This window comes from Phyllobates terribilis, unplaced genomic scaffold, assembly GCF_046119375.1.
Source record: "Phyllobates terribilis strain yellow unplaced genomic scaffold, ASM4611937v1 Scaffold_1__5_contigs__length_1240528914, whole genome shotgun sequence".
Classification (NCBI taxonomy): Eukaryota; Metazoa; Chordata; class Amphibia; order Anura; family Dendrobatidae; genus Phyllobates; species Phyllobates terribilis.
Window position 1 is genome coordinate 599,931,179 of NW_027362761.1, and position 22,417 is coordinate 599,953,595.

The window sequence follows — 22,417 nt, forward strand, 5'->3', positions numbered from 1 at the left end:
TCTTATCATGTATCTCTGTATACAGGGAGCTCCCCCTAGTGGTGGCTACAGACAGAATCTTATCATGTATCTCTGTATACAGGGAGCTCCCCCTAGTGGTGGCTGCAGACAGGATCTTATCATGTATCTCTGTATACAGGGAGCTCCCCCTAGTGGTGGCTGCAGACATGATCTTATCATGTATCTCTGTATACAGGGAGCTCCTCCTAGTGGTGGCTGCAGACAGAATCTTATCATGTATCTCTGTATACAGGGAGCTCCCCCTAGTGGTGGCTGCTGACAGGATCTTATCATGTATCTCTGTATACAGGGAGCTCCCCCTAGTGGTGGCTGCAGACAGAATTTTATCATGTATCTCTGTATACAGGGAGCTCCCGCTAGTGGCTGCAGACAGGTCTTATCATGTATCTCTGTATACAGGGAGCTCCCCCTAGTGGTGGCTGCAGACAGAATCTTATCATGTATCTCTGTATACAGGGAGCTCCCCCTAGTGGTGGCTGCAGACAGAATCTTATCATGTATCTCTGTATACAGGGAGCTCCCCCTAGTGGTGGCTGCAGACAGAATCTTATCATGTATCTCTGTATACAGGGAGCTCCCCCTAGTGGAGGCTGCAGACAGAATCTTATCATGTATCTCTGTATACAGGGAGCTCCCGCTAGTGGTGGCTGCAGACAGGATCTTATCATGTATCTCTGTATACAGGGAGCTCCTCCTAGTGGTGACTGCAGACAGAATCTTATCATGTATCTCTGTATACAGTGAGCTCCCCCTAGTGGTGGCTGCAGACAGGATCTTATCATGTATCTCTGTATACAGGGAGCTCCCCCTAGTGGTGGCTGCAGACAGGATCTTATCATGTATCTCTGTATACAGCGAGCTCCCCCTAGTGGTGACTGCAGACAGAATCTTATCATGTATCTCTGTATACAGGGAGCTCCCCCTAGTGGTGGCTGCTGACAGGATCTTATCATGTATCTCTGTATACAGGGAGCTCCCCCTAGTGGTGGCTGCAGACAGAATCTTATCATGTATCTCTGTATACAGGGAGCTCCCGCTAGTGGTGGCTGCAGACAGGATCTTATCATGTATCTCTGTATACAGGGAGCTCCCCCTAGTGGTGGCTGCAGACAGGATCTTATCATGTATCTCTGTATACAGGGAGCTCCCCCTAGTGGTGACTGCAGACAGGATCTTATCATGTATCTCTGTATACAGGGAGCTCCCGCTAGTGGTGGCTGCACACAGAATCTTATCATATATCTCTGTATACAGGGAGCTCCCCTTAGTGGTGGCTGCAGACAGATTATCATGTATCTCTGTATACAGGGAGCTCCCCCTAGTGGTGGGTGCAGACAGAATCTTATCATGTATCTCTGTATACAGGGAACTCCCCCTGGTGGTGGCTGCAGACAGGATCTTATCATGTATCTCTGTATACAGGGAGCTCCCCCTAGTGGTGGCTGCAGACAGGATCTTATCATGTATCTCTGTATACAGGGAGCTCCCCCTAGTGGTGGCTGCAGACAGGATCTTATCATGTATCTCTGTATACAGGGAACTTACCCTGGTGGTGGCTGCAGACAGGATCTTATCATATATCTCTGTATACAGGGAGCTCCCCCTAGTGGTGGCTGCAGACAGGATCTTATCATGTATCTCTGTATACAGGGAGCTCCCCCTAGTGGTGGCTGCAGACAGGATCTTATCATGTATCTCTGTATACAGGGAGCTCCCCCTAGTGGTGACTGCAGACAGGATCTTATCATGTATCTCTGTATACTGGGAGCTCCCCCTAGTGGTGGCTGCAGACAGGGTCTAATCATGTATCTCTGTATACAGGGAGCTCCTCCTAGTGGTGTCTGCAGACAGAATCGTATCATGTATCTCTGTATACAGGGAGCTGCCCCTAGTGGTGGCTGCAGACAGGATCTTATCATGTATCTCTGTATACAGGGAGCTCCCCCTAGTGGTGGCTGCAGACAGAATCTTATCATGTATCTCTATATACAGGGAGCTCCCCCTAGTGGTGGCTGCAGACAGGATCTTATCATGTATCTCTGTATACAGGGAGCTCCCTCTAGTGGTGGCTGCAGACAGAATCTTATCATGTATCTCTGTATACTGGGAGCTCCCCCTAGTGGTGGCTTCAGACACTGTCTAATCATGTATCTCTGTATACAGGGAGCTCCCCCTAGTGGTGGCTGCAGACAGAATCTTATCATGTATCTCTATATACAGGGAGCTCCCCCTAGTGGTGACTGCAGACAGAATCTTATCATGTATCTCTGTATACTGGGAGCTCCCCCTAGTGGTGGCTGCAGACAGGATCTTATCATGTATCTCTGTATACAGGGAGCTCCCCCTAGTGGTGGCTGCAGACAGGATCTTATCATGCATCTCTGTATATAGGGAGCTCCCCCTAGGGGTGGCTGCAGATAGGATCTTTTCATTTATCTCTGTATACAGGGAGCTCCCCCTAGTGGTGGCTGCAGACAGAATCTTATCATGTATCTCTGTATACAGGGAGCTCCCCCTAGTGGTGGTTGCAGACAGAATCTTATCATGTATCTCTGTATACAGGGAGCTCCCCCTAGTGGTGTCTGCAGACAGAATCTTATCATGTATCTCTGTATACAGGGAGCTCCCCCTAGTGGTGGCTGCAGACAGAATCTTATCATGTATCTCTGTATACAGGGAGCTCCCCCTAGTGGTGGCTGCAGACAGAATCTTATCATGTATCTCTGTATACAGGGAGCTCCCCCTAGTGGTGGCTGCAGACAGAATCTTATCATGTATCTCTGTATACAGGGAGCTCCCCCTAGTGGTGGCTGCAGACAGAATCTTATCATGTATCTCTGTATACAGGGAGCTCCCCCTAGTGGTGGCTGCTGACAGGATCTTATCATGTATCTCTGTATACAGGGAGCTCCCCCTAGTGGTGGCTGCAGACAGTATCTTATCATGTATCTCTGTATACAGGGAGCTCCCGCTAGTGGTGGCTGCAGACAGGATCTTATCATGTATCTCTGTATACAGGGAGCTCCCCCTAGTGGTGGCTACAGACAGAATCTTATCATGTATCTCTGTATACAGGGAGCTCCCCCTAGTGGTGGCTGCAGACAGGATCTTATCATGTATCTCTGTATACAGGGAGCTCCCCCTAGTGGTGGCTGCAGACAGGATCTTATCATGTATCTCTGTATACAGGGAGCTCCTCCTAGTGGTGGCTGCAGACAGAATCTTATCATGTATCTCTGTATACAGGGAGCTCCCCCTAGTGGTGGCTGCTGACAGGATCTTATCATGTATCTCTGTATACAGGGAGCTCCCCCTAGTGGTGGCTGCAGACAGAATCTTATCATGTATCTCTGTATACAGGGAGCTCCCGCTAGTGGTGGCTGCAGACAGGATCTTATCATGTATCTCTGTATACAGGGAGCTCCCCCTAGTGGTGGCTGCAGACAGGATCTTATCATGTATCTCTGTATACAGGGAGCTCCCCCTAGTGGTGGCTGCAGACAGGATCTTATCATGTATCTCTGTATACAGGGAGCTCCCGCTAGTGGTGGCTGCAGACAGAATCTTATCATATATCTCTGTATACAGGGAGCTCCCCTTAGTGGTGGCTGCAGATAGGAGATTATCATGTATCTCTGTATACAGGGAGCTCCCCCTAGTGGTGGGTGCAGACAGAATCTTATCATGTATCTCTGTATACAGGGAGCTCCTGCTAGTGGTGGCTGCTGACAGGATCTTATCATGTATCTCTGTATACAGGGAGCTCCCCCTAGTGGTGGCTGCAGACAGAATCTTATGTATCTCTGTATACAGGGAGCTCCCGCTAGTGGTGGCTGCAGACAGGATCTTATCATGTATCTCTGTATACAGGGAGCTCCCCCTAGTGGTGACTGCAGACAGGATCTCATCATCTATCTCTGTATACAGGGAGCTCCCCCTAGTGGTGACTGCAGACAGGATCTTATCATGTATCTCTGTATACAGGGAGCTCCTGCTAGTGGTGACTGCAGACAGAATCTTATCATGTATCTCTGTATACAGGGAACTCCCCCTAGTGGTGACTGCAGACAGAATCTTATCATGTATCTCTGTATATAGGGAGCTCCCCCTGGTGGTGGCTGCAGACAGGAGATTATCATGTATCTCTGTATACAGGGAGCTCCCCTTAGTGGTGGCTGCAGACAGGAGATTTTCATGTATCTCTGTATACAGGGAGCTCCTCCTAGTGGTGACTGCAGACAGAATCTTATCATGTATCTCTGTATACAGGGAGCTCCCCGTAGTGATGACTGCAGACAGAATCTTATCATGTATCTCTGTATACAGGGAGCTCCCCTTAGTGGTGGCTGCAGACAGGATCTTATCATGTATCTCTGTATACAGGGAGCTCCCCTTAGTGGTGGATGCAGACAGGAGATTATCATGTATCTCTGTATACAGGGAGCTCCCCCTAGTGGTGACTGCAGACAGAATCTTATCATGAATCTCTGTATACAGGGAGCTCCTCCTAGTGGTGACTGCAGACAGAATCTTATCATGTATCTCTGTATACAGGGAGCTCTTCCTAGTGGTGGCTGCAGACAGGATCTTATCACGTATCTCTGTATACAGGGAGCTCCCCCTAGTGGTGGCTGCAGACAGGATCTTATCATGTATCTCTGTATACAGGGAACTCCCCCTGGTGGTGGCTGCAGACAGGATCTTGTCATGTATCTCTGTATACAGGGAGCTCCCCCTAGTGGTGGCTGCAGACAGAATCTTATCATGTATCTTTGTATACAGGGAGCTCCCCCTAGTGGTGGCTGCAGACAGAATCTTATCATGTATCTCTGTATACAGGGAGATCCCCCTAGTGGTGTCTGCAGACAGGATCTTATCATGTATCTCTGTATACAGGGAGCTCCCCCTAGTGGTGGCTGCTGACAGGATCTTATCATGTATCTCTGTATACAGGGAGCTCCCCCTCGTGGTGGCTGCAGACAGAATCTTATCATGTATCTCTCTTTACAGGGAGCTCCCGCTAGTGGTGGCTGCAGACAGGATCTTATCATGTATCTCTGTATACAGGGAACTCCCCCTGGTGGTGGCTGCAGACAGGATCTTATCATGTATCTCTGTATACAGGGAGCTCCCCCTAGTGGTGGCTGCAGACAGGATCTTATCATGTATCTCTGTATACAGGGAGCTCCCCCTAGTGGTGGCTGCAGACAGGATGTTATCATGTATCTCTGTATACAGGAAGCTCCCCCTAGTGGTGGCTGCAGACAGAAACTTATCATGTATCTCTGTATACAGGGAGCTCCCCCTAGTGGTGGCTGCTGACAGGATCTTATCATGTATCTCTGTATACAGGGAGCTCCCCCTAGTGGTGGCTGCAGACAGAATCTTATCATGTACCTCTGTATACAGGGAGCTCCCGCTAGTGGTGACTGCAGACAGGAGATTATCATGTATCTCTGTATACAGGGAGCTCCCCTTAGTGGTGGCTGCCGACAGGAGATTATCATGTATCTCTGTATACAGGGAGCTTCTCCTAGTGGTGACTGCAGACAGGATCTTATCATGTATCTCTGTATACAGGGAGCTACCCTTAGTGGTGGCTGCAGACAGGAGATTATCATGTATCTCTGTATACAGGGAGCTCCCCCTAGTGGTGACTGCAGACAGAATCTTATCATGAATCTCTGTATAGAGTGAGCTCCTCCTAGTGGTGACTGCAGACAGAATCTTATCATGTATCTCTTTATACAGGGAGCTCCCCCTAGTGGTGGCTGCAGACAGAATCTTATCATGTACCTCTGTATACAGGGAGCTCCCGCTAGTGGTGGCTGCAGACAGGAGATTATCATGTATCTCTGTATACAGGGAGCTCCCCTTAGTGGTGGGTGCAGACAGGAAATTATCATGTATCTCTCTATACAGGGAGCTCCCCCTAGTGGTGGCTGCAGACAGAATCTTATCATGTACCTCTGTATACAGGGAGCTCCCGCTAGTGGTGGCTGCAGACAGGAAATTATCATGTATCTCTCTATACAGGGAGCTCCCCCTAGTGGTGGCTGCAGACAGAATCTTATCATGTACCTCTGTATACAGGGAGCTCCCGCTAGTGGTGGCTGCAGACAGGAAATTATCATGTATCTCTCTATACAGGGAGCTCCCCCTAGTGGTGGCTGCAGACAGAATCTTATCATGTATCTCTGTATACTGGGAGCTCCCCCTAGTGGTGGCTGCAGACAGGATCTTATCATGTATCTCTGTATACAGGGAGCTCCCCCTAGTGGTGGCTGCAGACAGTTTCTTATCATGTATCTCTGTATACTGGGAGCTCCCGCTAGTGGTGGCTGCAGACAGGGTCTAATCATGTATCTCTGTATACAGGGAGCTCCTCCTAGTGGTGTCTGCAGACAGAATCGTATCATGTATCTCTGTATACAGGGAGCTGCCCCTAGTGGTGGCTGCAGACAGGATATTATCATGTATCTCTGTATACAGGGAGCTCCCCCTAGTGGTGGCTGCAGACAGGATCTTATCATGTATCTCTGTATACAGGGAGCTCCCCCTAGTGGTGGCTGCAGACAGAATCTTATCATGTATCTCTGTATACTGGGAGCTCCCCCTAGTGGTGGCTGCAGACAGGGTCTAATCATGTATCTCTGTATACAGGGAGCTCCCCCTAGTGGTGGCTGCAGACAGAATCTTATCATGTATCTCTGTATACTGGGAGCTCCCCCTAGTGGTGGCTGCAGACAGGATCTTATCATGTATCTCTGTATACAGGGAGCTCCCCCTAGTGGTGGCTGCAGACAGGATCTTATCATGCATCTCTGTATACAGGGTGCTCCCCCTAGGGGTGGCTGCAGACAGGATCTTATCATTTATCTCTGTATACAGGGAGCTCCCCCTAGTGGTGGCGGCAAACAGAATCTTATCATGTATCTCTGTATACTGGGAGCTCCCCCTAGTGGTGGCTGCTGACAGTATCTTATCATGTATCTCTGTATACAGGGAGCTCCCCCTAGTGGTGGCTGCAGACAGAATCTTATCATGTATCTCTGTATACAGGGAGCTCCCCCTAGTGGTGGCTGCAGACAGGATCTTATCATGTATCTCTGTATACAGGGAGCTCCCCCTAGTGGTGACTGCAGACAGGATCTTATCATGTATCTCTGTATACAGGGAGCTCCCCCTAGTGGTGACTGCAGACAGGATCTTATCATGTATCTCTGTATACAGGGAGCTCCCGCTAGTGGTGGCTGCAGACAGAATCTTATCATGTATCTCTGTATACAGGGAACTCCCCCTAGTGGTGACTGCAGACAGAATTTTATCATGTATCTCTGTATATAGGGAGCTCCCCCTGGTGGTGGCTGCAGACAGGAGATTATCATGTATCTCTGTATACAGGGAGCTCCCCTTAGTGGTGGCTGCAGACAGGAGATTTTCATGTATCTCTGTATACAGGGAGCTCCTCCTAGTGGTGACTGCAGACAGAATCTTATCATGTATCTCTGTATACAGGGAGCTCCCCGTAGTGATGACTGCAGACAGAATCTTATCATGTATCTCTGTATACAGGGAGCTCCCCTTAGTGGTGGCTGCAGACAGGATCTTATCATGTATCTCTGTATACAGGGAGCTCCCCTTAGTGGTGGCTGCAGACAGGAGATTATCATGTATCTCTGTATACAGGGAGCTCCCCCTAGTGGTGACTGCAGACAGAATCTTATCATGAATCTCTGTATACAGGGAGCTCCTCCTAGTGGTGACTGCAGACAGAATCTTATCATGTATCTCTGTATACAGGGAGCTCCCCCTAGTGGTGGGTGCAGACAGAATCTTATCATGTATCTCTGTATACAGGGAGCTCCCCCTAGTGGTGACTGCAGACAGAATCTTATCATGTATCTCTGTATACTGGGAGCTCCCCCTAGTGGTGGCTGCAGACAGGATCTTATCATGTATCTCTGTATACAGGGAGCTCCCCCTAGTGGTGGCTGCAGACAGGATCTTATCATGCATCTCTGTATACAGGGAGCTCCCCCTAGTGGTGGCGGCAGACAGAATCTTATCACGTATCTCTGTATATTGGGAGCTCCCCCTAGTGGTGGCTGCTGACAGTATCTTATCATGTATCTCTGTATACAGGGAGCTCCCCCTAGTGGTGGCTGCAGACAGAATCTTATCATGTATCTCTGTATACAGGGAGCTCCCCCTAGTGGTGGCTGCAGACAGAATCTTATCATGTATCTCTGTATGCAGGGAGATCCCCCTAGTGGTGTCTGCAGACAGGATCTTATCATGTATCTCTGTATACAGGGAGCTCCCCCTAGTGGTGGCTGCTGACAGGATCTTATCATGTATCTCTGTATACAGGGAGCTCCCCCTAGTGGTGGCTGCAGACAGAATCTTATGTATCTCTGTATACAGGGAGCTCCCGCTAGTGGTGGCTGCAGACAGGATCTTATCATGTATCTCTGTATACAGGGAGCTCCCCCTAGTGGTGACTGCAGACAGGATCTTATCATGTATCTCTGTATACAGGGAGCTCCCCCTAGTGGTGACTGCAGACAGGATCTTATCATGTATCTCTGTATACAGGGAGCTCCCGCTAGTGGTGGCTGCAGACAGAATCTTATCATGTATCTCTGTATACAGGGAACTCACCCTAGTGGTGACTGCAGACAGAATCTTATCATGTATCTCTGTATATAGGGAGCTCCCCCTGGTGGTGGCTGCAGACCGGAGATTATCATGTATCTCTGTATACAGGGAGCTCCCCTTAGTGGTGGCTGCAGACAGGAGATTTTCATGTATCTCTGTATACAGGGAGCTCCTCCTAGTGGTGACTGCAGACAGAATCTTATCATGTATCTCTGTATACAGGGAGCTCCCCTTAGTGGTGGCTGCAGACAGGATCTTATCATGTATCTCTGTATACAGGGAGCTCCCCTTAGTGGTGGCTGCAGACAGGAGATTTTCATGTATCTCTGTATACAGGGAGCTCCCCGTAGTGATGACTGCAGACAGAATCTTATCATGTATCTCTGTATACAGGGAGCTCCCCTTAGTGGTGGCTGCAGACAGGATCTTATCATGTATCTCTGTATACAGGGAGCTCCCCTTAGTGGTGGCTGCAGACAGGAGATTATCATGTATCTCTGTATACAGGGAGCTCCCCCTAGTGGTGACTGCAGACAGAATCTTATCATGAATCTCTGTATACAGGGAGCTCCCCCTAGTGGTGGGTGCAGACAGAATCTTATCATGTATCTCTGTATACAGGGAGCTCCCCCTAGTGGTGGCTGCAGACAGAATCTTATCATGTATCTCTGTATACAGGGAGCTCTTCCTAGTGGTGGCTGCAGACAGGATCTTATCACGTATCTCTGTATACAGGGAGCTCCCCCTAGTGGTGGCTGCAGACAGGATCTTATCATGTATCTCTGTATACAGGGAACTCCCCCTGGTGGTGGCTGCAGACAGGATCTTGTCATGTATCTCTGTATACAGGGAGCTCCCCCTAGTGGTGGCTGCAGACAGAATCTTATCATGTATCTCTGTATACAGGGAGCTCCCCCTAGTGGTGGCTGCAGACAGAATCTTATCATGTATCTCTGTATACAGGGAGATCCCCCTAGTGGTGTCTGCAGACAGGATCTTATCATGTATCTCTGTATACAGGGAGCTCCCCCTAGTGGTGGCTGCTGACAGGATCTTATCATGTATCTCTGTATACAAGGAGCTCCCCCTCGTGGTGGCTGCAGACAGAATCTTATCATGTATCTCTGTTTACAGGGAGCTCCCGCTAGTGGTGGCTGCAGACAGGATCTTATCATGTATCTCTGTATACAGGGAACTCCCCCTGGTGGTGGCTGCAGATAGGATCTTATCATGTATCTCTGTATACAGGGAGCTCCCCCTAGTGGTGGCTGCAGACAGGATCTTATCATGTATCTCTGTATACAGGGAGCTCCCCCTAGTGGTGGCTGCAGACAGGATGTTATCATGTATCTCTGTATACAGGAAGCTCCCCCTAGTGGTGGCGGCAGACAGAAACTTATCATGTATCTCTGTATACAGGGAGCTCCCCCTAGTGGTGGCTGCTGACAGGATCTTATCATGTATCTCTGTATACAGGGAGCTCCCCCTAGTGGTGGCTGCAGACAGAATCTTATCATGTACCTCTGTATACAGGGAGCTCCCGCTAGTGGTGACTGCAGACAGGAGATTATCATGTATCTCTGTATACAGGGAGCTCCCCTTAGTGGTGGCTGCCGACAGGAGATTATCATGTATCTCTGTATACAGGGAGCTCCTGCTAGTGGTGACTGCAGACAGGATCTTATCATGTATCTCTGTATACAGGGAGCTCCCCTTAGTGGTGGCTGCAGACAGGAGATTATCATGTATCTCTGTATACAGGGAGCTCCCCCTAGTGGTGACTGCAGACAGAATCTTATCATGAATCTCTGTATAGAGGGAGCTCCTCCTAGTGGTGACTGCAGACAGAATCTTATCATGTATCTCTGTATACAGGGAGCTCCCCCTAGTGGTGGCTGCAGACAGAATCTTATCATGTACCTCTGTATACAGGGAGCTCCCGCTAGTGGTGGCTGCAGACAGGAGATTATCATGTATCTCTGTATACAGGGAGCTCCCCTTAGTGGTGGCTGCAGACAGGAAATTATCATGTATCTCTCTATACAGGGAGCTCCCCCTAGTGGTGGCTGCAGACAGAATCTTATCATGTACCTCTGTATACAGGGAGCTCCCGCTAGTGGTGGCTGCAGACAGGAGATTATCATGTATCTCTGTATACAGGGAGCTCCCCTTAGTGGTGGGTGCAGACAGGAAATTATCATGTATCTCTCTATACAGGGAGCTCCCCCTAGTGGTGGCTGCAGACAGAATCTTATAATGTACCTCTGTATACAGGGAGCTCCCGCTAGTGGTGGCTGCAGACAGGAAATTATCATGTATCTCTCTATACAGGGAGCTCCCCCTAGTGGTGGCTGCAGACACAATCTTATCATGTACCTCTGTATACAGGGAGCTCCCGCTAGTGGTGGCTGCAGACAGGAAATTATCATGTATCTCTCTATACAGGGAGCTCCCCCTAGTGTTGGCTGCAGACAGAATCTTATCATGTACCTCTGTATACATGGAACTCCCCTTAGTGGTGGCTGCAGACAGGAAATTATCATGTATCTCTCTATACAGGGAGCTCCCCCTAGTGGTGGCTGCAGACAGAATCTTATCATGTATCTCTGTATACTGGGAGCTCCCGCTAGTGGTGGCTGCAGACAGGAAATTATCATGTATCTCTGTATACAGGGAGCTCCCCCTAGTGGTGGCTGCAGACAGAATCTTATCATGTATCTCTATATACAGGGAGCTCCCCCTAGTGGTGGCTGCAGACAGGATCTTATCATGTATCTCTGTATACAGGGAGCTCCCCCTAGTGGTGGCTGCAGACAGAATCTTATCATGTATCTCTGTATAATGGGAGCTCCCCCTAGTGGTGGCTGCAGACAGGGTCTAATCATGTATCTCTGTATACAGGGAGCTCCCCCTAGTGGTGGCTGCAGACAGAATCTTATCATGTATCTCTGTATACTGGGAGCTCCCCCTAGTGGTTTCTGCAGACAGGATCTTATCATGTATCTCTGTATACAGGGAGCTCCCCCTAGGGGTGGCTGCAGACAGGATCTTATCATGTATCTCTGTATATAGGGAGCTCCCCCTAGTGGTGGCTGCAGACAGAATCTTATCATGTATCTCTGTATACTGGGAGCTCCCCCTAGTGGTGGCTGCTGACAATATCTTATCATGTATCTCTGTATACAGGGAGCTCCCCCTAGTGGTGGCTGCAGACAGAATCTTATCATGTATCTCTGTATACAGGGAGCTTCCCCTAGTGGTGGCTGCAGACAGAATCTTATCATGTATCTCTGCATACAGGGAGCTCCCCCTAGTGGTGGCTGCAGACAGAATCTTATCATGTATCTCTGTATAGAGGGAGCTCCCCCTAGTGGTGTCTGCAGACAGGATCTTATCATGTATCTCTGTATACAGGGAGCTCCCCCTAGTGGTGGCTGCTGACAGGATCTTATCATGTATCTCTGTATACAGGGAGCTCCCCCTAGTGGTGGCTGCAGACAGAATCTTATCATGTATCTCTGTATACAGGGAGCTCCCGCTAGTGGTGGCTGCAGACAGGATCTTATCATGTATCTCTGTATACAGGGAGCTCCCCCTAGTGGTGACTGCAGACAGGATCTTATCATGTATCTCTGTATACAGGGAGCTCCCGCTAGTGGTGGCTGCAGACAGAATCTTATCATGTATCTCTGTATACAGGGAGCTCCCCTTAGTGGTGACTGCAGACAGAATCTTATCATGTATCTCTGTATACAGGGAGCTCCTCCTAGTGGTGGCTGCAGACAGGATCTTATCATGTATATCTCTACACAGGGAGCTCCTCCTAGTGGTGGCTGCAGACAGGATCTTATCATGTATCTCTGTATACAGGGAGCTCCTCCTAGTGGTGGCTGCAGACAGGATCTTATCATGTATCTCTGTATACAGGGAGCTCCCCCTAGTGGTGTCTGTAGACAGGATCTTATCATGTATCTCTGTATACAGGAAGCTCCCCCTATTGGTGGCTGCAGACAGGATCTTATCATGTATCTCTGTATACAGTGACCTCCCCCTAGTGGTGTCTGTAGACAGGATCTTATCATGTATCTCTGTATACAGGGAGCTCCCCCTAGTGGTGGCTGCAGACAGAATCATATCATGTATCTGTGTATACAGGGAGCTCCCCCTAGTGGTGGCTGCAGACAGAATCATAGCATGTATCTCTGTATACCGGGAGCTCCCCCTAGTGGTGGCTGCAGACAGGATCTTATCATGTATCTCTGTATACAGGGAGCTCCCCCTAGTGGTGGCTGCAGACAGAATCATAGCATGTATCTGTGTATACAGGGAGCTCCCCCTAGTGGTGGCTGCAGACAGAATCATAGCATGTATCTTTGTATACCGGGAGCTCCCCCTAGTGGTGACTGCAGACAGAATCTTATCATGTATCTCTGTATACAGGGAGCTCTCCCTAGTGGTGGTTGTAGGCAGAATCTTATCATGTATCTCTGTATACAGGGAGCTCCTCCTAGTGGTGGCTGCAGACAGGATCTTATCACGTATCTCTGTATACAGGGAGCTCCCCCTAGTGGTGGCTGCAGACAGAATCTTATCATGTATCTCTGTATACAGGGAGCTCCCCCTAGTGGTGGCTGCAGACAGAATCTTATGATGTATCTCTGTATACAGGGAGATCCCCCTAGTGGTGTCTGCAGACAGGATCTTATCATGTATCTCTGTATACAGAGTCCCCTTAGTGGTGGCTGCTGACAGGATCTTATCATGTATCTCTGTATACAGGGAGCTCCCCCTAGTGGTGGCTGCAGACAGAATCTTATCATGTATCTCTGTATACAGGGAACTCCCCCTGGTGGTGGCTGCAGACAGGATCTTATCATGTATCTCTGTATACAGGGAACTCCCCCTGGTGGTGGCTGCAGACAGGATCTTATCATGTATCTCTGTATACAGGGAGCTCCCCCTAGTGGTGGCTGCAGACAGGATCTTATCATGTATCTCTGTATACAGGGAGCTCCCCCTAGTGGTGTCTGCAGACAGGATCGTATCATGTATCTCTGTATACTGGGAGCTGCCCCTAGTGGTGGCTGCAGACAGGATCTTATCATGTATCTCTGTATACTGGGAGCTCCCCCTAGTGGTGACTGCAGACAGGATCTTATCATGTATCTCTGTATACAGGGAGCTCCTCCTAGTGGTGGCTGCAGACAGGATCTTATCATGTATCTCTGTATACTGGGAGCTCCCCCTTGTGGTGACTGCTGACAGGATCTTATCATGTAGCTCTGTATACAGGGAGCTCCCCCTAGTGGTGGCTGCAGACAGGGTCTAATCATGTATCTCTGTATAGAGGGAGCTCCTCCTAGTGGTGTCTGCAGACAGAATCGTATCATGTATCTCTGTATACTGGGAGCTGCCCCTAGTGGTGGCTGCAGACAGGATCTTATCATGTATCTCTGTATACTGGGAGCTCCCCCTAGTGGTGACTGCAGACAGGATCTTATCATGTATCTCTGTGTACAGGGAGCTCCCCCTAGTGGTGGCTGCAGACAGGATCTTGTCATGTATCTCTGTATACAGTGAGCTCCCCCTGGTGGTGGCTGCAGACAGGATCTTATCATGTATCTCTGTATACAGGGAGCTCCCCCTAGTTGTGGCTGCAGACAGGATCTTATCATGTATCTCTGTATACAGGGAGCTCCCCCTAGTGGTGGCTGCAGACAGGATCTTATCATGTATCTCTGTATACAGGGAGCTCCTCCTAGTGGTGGCTGCAGACAGGATCTTATCATGTATCTCTGTATACAGTGAGCTCCCCCTAGTGGTGTCTGTAGACAGGATCTTATCATGTATCTCTGTATACAGGGAGCTCCCCCTAGTGGTGGCTGCAGACAGGATCTTATCATGTATCTCTGTATACAGGGAGCTCCTCCTAGTGGTGGCTGCAGACAGGATCTTATCATGTATCTCTGTATACAGGGAGCTCCCCCTAGTGGTGGCTGCAGACAGAATCATATCATGTATCTGTGTATACAGGGAGCTCCCCCTAGTGGTGGCTGCATACAGAATCATAGCATGTATCTCTGTATACCGGGAGCTCCCCCTAGTGGTGGCTGCAGACAGAATCATAACATGTATCTGTGTATACAGGGAGCTCCCCCTAGTGGTGGCTGCAGACAGAATCATAGCATGTATCTTTGTATACCGGGAGCTCCCCCTAGTGGTGGCTGCAGACAGGATCTTATCATGTATCTCTGTATACAGAGAGCTGCCCCTAGTGGTGACTGCAGACATGATCTTCTCAGGTATCTCTGTATACAGGGAGCTCTCCCTAGTGGTGGTTGTAGGCAGAATCTTATCATGTATCTCTGTATACAGGGAGCTCCCCCTAGTGGAGACTGCAGACAGAATCTTATCATGTATCTCTGTATATAGGGAGCTCCCCCTAGTGGTGGCTGTAGACAGGATCTTATCATGTATCTCTGTATACAGGGAGCTCCCCCTTGTGGTGGCTGCAGACAGGATCTTATCATGTATCTCTGTATACAGGGAGCTCCCCCTAGTGGAGACTGCAGACAGAATCTTATCATGTATCTCTGTATACAGGGAGCTCCCCCTAGTGATGGCTGCAGACAGGATCTTATCATGTGTCTCTGTATACAGGGAGCTCCCCCTTGTGGTGGCTGCAGACAGGATCTTATCATGTATCTCTGTATACAGGGAGCTCCCCCTACTGGTGGCTGCAGACAGGATCTTATCATGTATCTCTGTATACAGGGAGCTCCTCCTAGTGGAGACTGCAGACAGAATCTTATCATGTATCTCTGTATACAGGGAGCTCCCCCTACTGGTGGCTGCAGACAGGATCTTATCATGTATCTCTGTATACAGGGAGCTCCTCCTAGTGGTGACTGCAGACAGAATCTTATCATGTTTCTCTGTATACAGGGAGCTCCCCCTACTGGTGGCTGCAGACAGGATTTTATCATGTGTCTCTGTATACAGGGAGCTCCCCCTTGTGGTGGCTGCAGAGAGGATCTTATCATGTATCTCTGTATACAGGGAGCTCCCCCTAGTGGTGGCTGTAGACAGGATCTTATCATGTATCTCTGTATACAGGGAGCTCCCCCTTGTGGTGGCTGTAGAGAGAAACAGTAGATTTGTACTGAAAAGAAAAGAATACGTTGTCACTTTTAACCCTTCACCGTTGAACAATAGGAATACTAGAAATGAATCTGAATCCTTAAACCGCTCCAGTCTGTCATGGATATAAGTGACCCCAGAATCGTGGTTCTCATTATTAAAGGAGTTGTCCACTGCTTTTTAAGAGACCCCCAGTGATTATAAGACGTATTGTATAAACGTTTGGTTGTCCTTCTTGCCTGTGAGAGGCGCTATCACTGGCCGCTCACAGGCATCACGTGACCCCCGGCTGCAGCTGATGTAACGTCATGTTCCGGATTCAGCCGGGGGTCTCTCACTTCTGCGATCCACAGTGGATGTTGGGTTGTGGACGGGGTCACAACGCGCGTCACACCCGGCATCCACCGCGCGCTCTCCCTCTCCTCATTCATCGTGAAAGCTCGTGGTGGATGCCGGGTGTGACGCGCAGGGTAACTCCGCCAACAGCCCAGTAGCCGCCGCGGGGACCGCCACACTTGACGTGGCATCAGCGGGGGGTCACGTGATGCCACTGAGCGGCCAAGGATAGCGCCGCTCACAGGCAAGAAGGACACAGCAAGGTATTTACAAAACATCTTATAATCACTGGGGTAATACATTGGGGGACTCTTAAAAAGTTGTCGACAACTTCTTTAACTTCTTTCTTACTATCGACCACCAGAGACGCTGGGAGTTAGGTAGTGAAGCAGTTTAATACCAGTCTGCTGTAATCCGGGTTCACTGTGATGCCTGTTACCTATCAGACCAGGTGAGACGTAGGAGGCGCAGATTCCTTCATACATTTTGGGATACCCCAGCCCTGATTATGGAGAGTAACCCGTTATTTCGGGGTCACGCTGGGCTATTCCCTTCATGGCTGCAGTCTCTGTGGTGACCACTGGGTGGATCTTGGAGATGATAATAATATCCCCCGTATTCGCTGCCGGGTCTTCTGGATCTGATTATCTCATGTTTCGGTTCTGGGTAACGTCTCGTGCTCATCTGTCTCCGGCTCAGTGAGAACGTGTCCCCCCTGTTTCTCACGCTCAATGATTTCTGGATGTTAAAAAATGTAGAAATAGAGAATTACAGGACTGGAGCTGCTACTAAGCTTTATTAGTGACCGGGAGACACAGGAGCCATGTGCAAAAGTAAGTGCCCCCCCCAGGGCTGAAGTGGTGATATCTGCTGAGAGTTACCTTCCTCAATGTTATTATATCTTCTCCTTCAAGGTGGGGTGGGGGGTATCTGAGGTCAGCGACCCCCAGCCTGGCCGGATTATGTATGTGGGGTGTGAAGACTTCTGCACAGTCCCGGGGATATTGCGGTTATCTCCTGTGGTGATGACGGCGGCCGCGCTGATTAACATCCTCGCAGGCGCTGATTGGTAATTTCAGTTAATGTTCAGCCTGTTTATGGCGGCTGAGATAATGCTGTCTGTACACGCTGCCTGCGCTGACATCACCCAGACGGAGGCGGCCGCCGCTCACATGTGTGATATTAATATTACGGTCACACGTCTCATAAACGGAAGAAATACTAATGTGTGACGTGGAGAAGACCCTCACCCACTCCCCGCTTATCCCACCCTGTATCCTGCATATTGTCCCTGTATCCTCCGTATCTCTCCCCTGTATCCTCCATATCGCCCCCTGTATCCTCCGTATCTCTCCCCTGTGTCCTCCGTATCTCTCCCCTGTGTCCTCCGTATCTCTCCCCTGTGTCCTCCGTATCTCTCCCCTGTGTCCTCCGTATCTCTCCCCTGTGTCCTCCGTATCTCTCCCCTGTGTCCTCCGTATCTCTCCCCTGTGTCCTCCGTATCTCTCCCCTGTGTCCTCCGTATCTCTCCCCTGTGTCCTCCGTATCTCTCCCCTGTGTCCTCTGTATCTCTCCCCTGTGTCCTCCGTATCTCTCCCCTGTGTCCTCCGTATCTCTCCCCTGTGTCCTCCGTATCTCTCCCCTGTGTCCTCCGTATCTCTCCCCTGTGTCCTCCGTATCTCTCCCCTGTGTCCTCCGTATCTCTCCCCTGTGTCCTCCGTATCTCTCCCCTGTGTCCTCCGTATCTCTCCCCTGTGTCCTCTTTATCGCCCCCTGTATCATCTATTTCATCCTCTGTATCGCCCTCGTATTCTCCGTGTTGCCGCCCCCCCTTGTATACTCCATTTCATCCCCCGTTTCCTCCTTATTCTTTGTAAGAAAAGGCTTCCACAGGCTGGACATATGAAGATTATGGTCACATGCAGGACACAACCAGGACTGGTCAGAAACTCCTGCAGCTTCTTTAATGTTGCTAGCGATCTCTTGGCAGCTTCCTGGACCAGCTTGTAGATCTAATGCCTGGGAAATGTTTTTGTACCTTCTCCTGACTGATAACTTTCCACAGTGAGATCATTTGCTGTGTTGTCAGCTGTTTACAGAAAATGTAATGAAAATCCTCCTAGAACAGCGACACGTTCTCTGGGGTTAATCAGGATCTCTGTGAATGACGGTAGCCGAGCGCTGACTACTTTGTGGAAAAAGTTCTGAAATTCTTCTTCTTGGTAGGATGACAAATTATAGTTATTTTATATCCACTGTGTGTATATTAATAATATATATGCCTGTACTGTCTATAACCCAGTCTCTCTGTATATGCTGCCCCCCGGGCTGGTGATCTCCTCACTGTACGGCCGGCACACACCCGGGGCTGGCGAGCTCCTCATTTTACGGCCGGCACACACCCCGAGCTGGTGAGCTCCTAATAGTATGGCCGACACACACCCCGGGCTGGCGAGCTCCTCATTGTACGGCCGGCACACACCCCGAGCTGGTGATCTCCTAATAGTATGGCTGGCACACACCCCGGGCTGGCGAGCTCCTCATTGTACGGCCGGCACACACCCCGGGCTGGCGAGCTCCTCATTGTACGGCCGGCACACACCCCGGGCTGGCGAGCTCCTCATTGTACGGCCGGCACACACCCCGGGCTGGTGATCTCCTAACAGTATGGCTGGCACACACCCAGGGCTGGTGAGCTCCTCATTGTATGGCCGGCACACACCCCAAGCTGGTGAGCTCCTTATTGTATGGCCGGCACAAACCCCGGGCTGGTGAGCTCCTCATTGTACGGCCGGCACACATCCCAAGCTGGTGAGCTCCTCATTGTACGGCCGGCACACATCCTGGGCTGGCGAGCTCCTCATTGTATGGCTGGCACAAATCCCGGGCTGGTGAGCTCCTCATTGTACGGCCGGCACACACCCCGAGCTGGCGAGCTCCTCATTGTACGGCCGTCACACACCCCGAGCTGGCGAGCTCCTCATTGTACGGCCGCCACACACCCTGAGCTGGTGAGCTCCTTTTTGTATGGCTGGCGAGCTCCTCATTGTATGGCTGGCGAGCTCCTCGTTGTATGGCTGGCGAGCTCCTCGTTGTATGGCTGGCGAGCTCCTCGTTGTATGGCTGGCGAGCTCCTCGTTGTATGGCTGGCGAGCTCCTCGTTGTACGGCTGGCGAGCTCCTGATTGTACGGCTGGCGAGCTCCTGATTGTACGGCTGGCGAGCTCCTGATTGTACGGCTGGCGAGCTCCTGATTGTACGACTGGCGAGCTCCTGATTGTACGGCTGGCGAGCTCCTCACTGTACGGCTGGCGAGCTCCTCACTGTACGGCTGGCGAGCTGCTCATTGACATTCTGCGGCATCTCCGCGGCTTAGTCCATTAATTGCGCGGCTCTGTAGGGAGACGGATCCTCTCATTGATTTCCTCACTTCCTGCAGAAGCTTCTAATGGAGTAAATATTAACCATCCGGATAAAAAATCCCAACTTTAATTAATAGGGATGAGGAGAGGATTGTAGGAGGAAATAGTGAGGACGCCTTAAAGGGCCGGTACTCCCCCTGAGGCTGGCAGCCTCTCACTGGCATCTGCCCTCACCATGATTGTGCCAGTGACAAGGCTGCATTAGAGGAAACCAGCCAAAGCCGCAGAGAAGAGGTGGCCGCACCGTGTAATGTAATACTCACCCTTTACTTTACATAACTTCTAATCACATCCAGAGCTGCATTCACCATGCTGATGGTTTCCTTTTAGGCTGCAGGACCTCGCATCCCTCTCCTGCCCCCTGCTGGTCTGTGCTGTGGCAGTGGATGGTGGGAGGTGTAGTGTTTGGACTGCGCTATGCGCAGTGATAGAAGCGGACTGACACCACAGTGCTATCCGGACTGAGCGACATCCAGCAGAATAGTGAGTGCAGCTCTGGATATGACTAGAGTATAGCTCCGCATTAGTACAATTATCAGGGGTGTCGGAGCGGCAGCGAATGCGGCGTCTGCCTTATACTCCTAAAAATATTCCAGTGACGATAAAGATGGTGACGGAGCACCGAGAACATGAGACCTCCGGGGCTGATCCTTCTCTCTTCCAGGTGAAATGGCAGAAAGACGACCTGGACAAGAACCTGAACTTCTTCTCTGTGTCTTCAGACGGCCGCGTCGTGTCCTGGACACTGATTAAGGTGAGTGGCTCCTGACTACCCAGCAGCAGCGCCCCCTGCCTGTCATTAACCGCAGGCACTTCACTGCCAAACTGGGAACTTGGCTCCTAAAGTGACCTAATTTGTATTAAAAACAAAACAGCAGAATAGTGAGTGCAGCTCTGGAGTATAATACGGGATGTAACTCAGGATCAGTAATGTAATGTATGTATACAGTGACTGCACCAGCAGAATAGTGAGTGCAGCTCTGGAATATAATACAGGATGTAACTCGGGATCAGTAATGTAATGTATGTACACAGTGACTGCACCAGCAGAATAGTGAGTGCAGCTCTGGAGTATAATACGGGATGTAACTCAGTATCAGTAATGTAATGTATGTACACAGTGACTGCACCAGCAGAATAGTGAGTGCAGCTCTGGAGTATAATACAGGAGATAACTCAGGATCAGTAATGTAATGTATGTACACAGTGACTCCACCAGCAGAATAGTGAGTGCAGCTCTGGAGTATAATACAGGATGTAACTCAGGATCAGTAATGTAATGTATGTATACAGTGACTGCACCAGCAGAATAGTGAGTGCAGCTCTGAGGTATAATACAGGATATAACTCAGGATCAGTAATGTAATGTATGTACACAGTGACTGCACCAGCAGAATAGTGAGTGCAGCTCTGGAGTATAATACAGGATGTAACTCAGGATCAGTAATGTAATGTATGTACACAGTGACTGCACCAGCAGAATAGTGAGTGCAGCTCTGGAGTATAATACAGCATGTAACTCAGGATCAGTAATGTAATGTATGTACACAGTGACTCCACCAGCAGAATAGTGAGTGCAGCTCTGGAGTATAATACAGGATGTAACTCAGGATCAGTAATGTAATGTATGTACACAGTGACTGCACCAGCAGAATAGTGAGTGCAGCTCTGGAGTATAATACAGGATGCAACTCAGGATCAGTACAGGATCAGTAATGTAATGTATGTACACAGTGACTGCACCAGCAGAATAGTGAGTGCAGCTCTGGAGTATAATACAGGATGTAACTCAGGATCAGTAATGTAATGTATGTACACAGTGACTGCACCAGCAGAATAGTGAGTGCAGCTCTGGAGTATAATACAGGATGTAACTCAGGATCAGTAATGTAATGTATGTACACAGTGACTGCACCAGCAGAATAGTGAGTGCAGCTCTGGAGTATAATGCAGGATGTAACTCAGGATCAGTAATGTAATGTATGTACACAGTGACTGCACCAGCAGAATAGTGAGTGCAGCTCTGGAGTATAATACAGGATGTAACTCAGGATCAGTACAGGATCAGTAATGTAATGTATGTACACAGTGACTGCACCAGCAGAATAGTGAGTGCAGCTCTGGAGTATAATACAGGAGGTAACTCAGGATCAGTAATGTAATGTATGTACACAGTGACTGCACCAGCAGAACAGTGAGTGCAGCTCTGGAGTATAATGCAGGAAGTAACTCAGGATCAGTAATGTAATGTATGTACACAGTGACTGCACCAGGAGAATAGTGAGTGCAGCTCTGGAGTATAATACAGGATGTAACTCAGGATCAGTAATGTAATGTATGTACACAGTGACTGCACCAGCAGAATAGTGAGTGCAGCTCTGGAGTATAATACAGGATGTAACTCAGGATCAGTAATGTAATGTATGTACACAGTGACTGCACCAGCAGAATAGTGAGTGCAGCTCTGGAGTATAATACAGGATGTAACTCAGGATCGGCAATATTTGGCGGACTGCTTCTTTGCTGGTATTAGCTCGTTCTCTCTGACATGAGATTATTTGCCAGCTGCTGCCATGTGGAATAATACCCGTCATGTCTTCTGTTGCAGAATGAGCTGGTTCACACGGACGTCATCAGGTTGTCAGTGGAAAGATCTGCACAGGACGCTGTGGAGGGGCTCCAGCTGCAGACACCAGGTACGAGCCCCCGAGCCCCCTGCTAATCACTATGACCAGTGTATCGACTGTGAGCAGCACTGGGTATACGGACAGTACAGCCCGACATCCAGTATACAGACGCTACGTGGACGACGCTGACTGTAGTGGCTGTCAGTATAGC

The 22,417-nt window shown here is 49.6% G+C and overlaps 1 protein-coding gene across 1 annotated transcript in view; it reads left to right on the forward strand.

The window, feature by feature from the left end:
• DNAI1 (dynein axonemal intermediate chain 1) overlaps positions 1-22,417 on the forward strand; it is a 227,364-nt gene that overhangs the window by 106,389 nt on the left and 98,558 nt on the right. The window contains exons 15-16 of the mRNA XM_073655111.1: positions 20,244-20,333; positions 22,188-22,275. Of these exons, the coding sequence (XP_073511212.1) occupies positions 20,244-20,333; positions 22,188-22,275 (178 nt within the window). The remainder of the gene's footprint in view (positions 1-20,243; positions 20,334-22,187; positions 22,276-22,417) is intronic.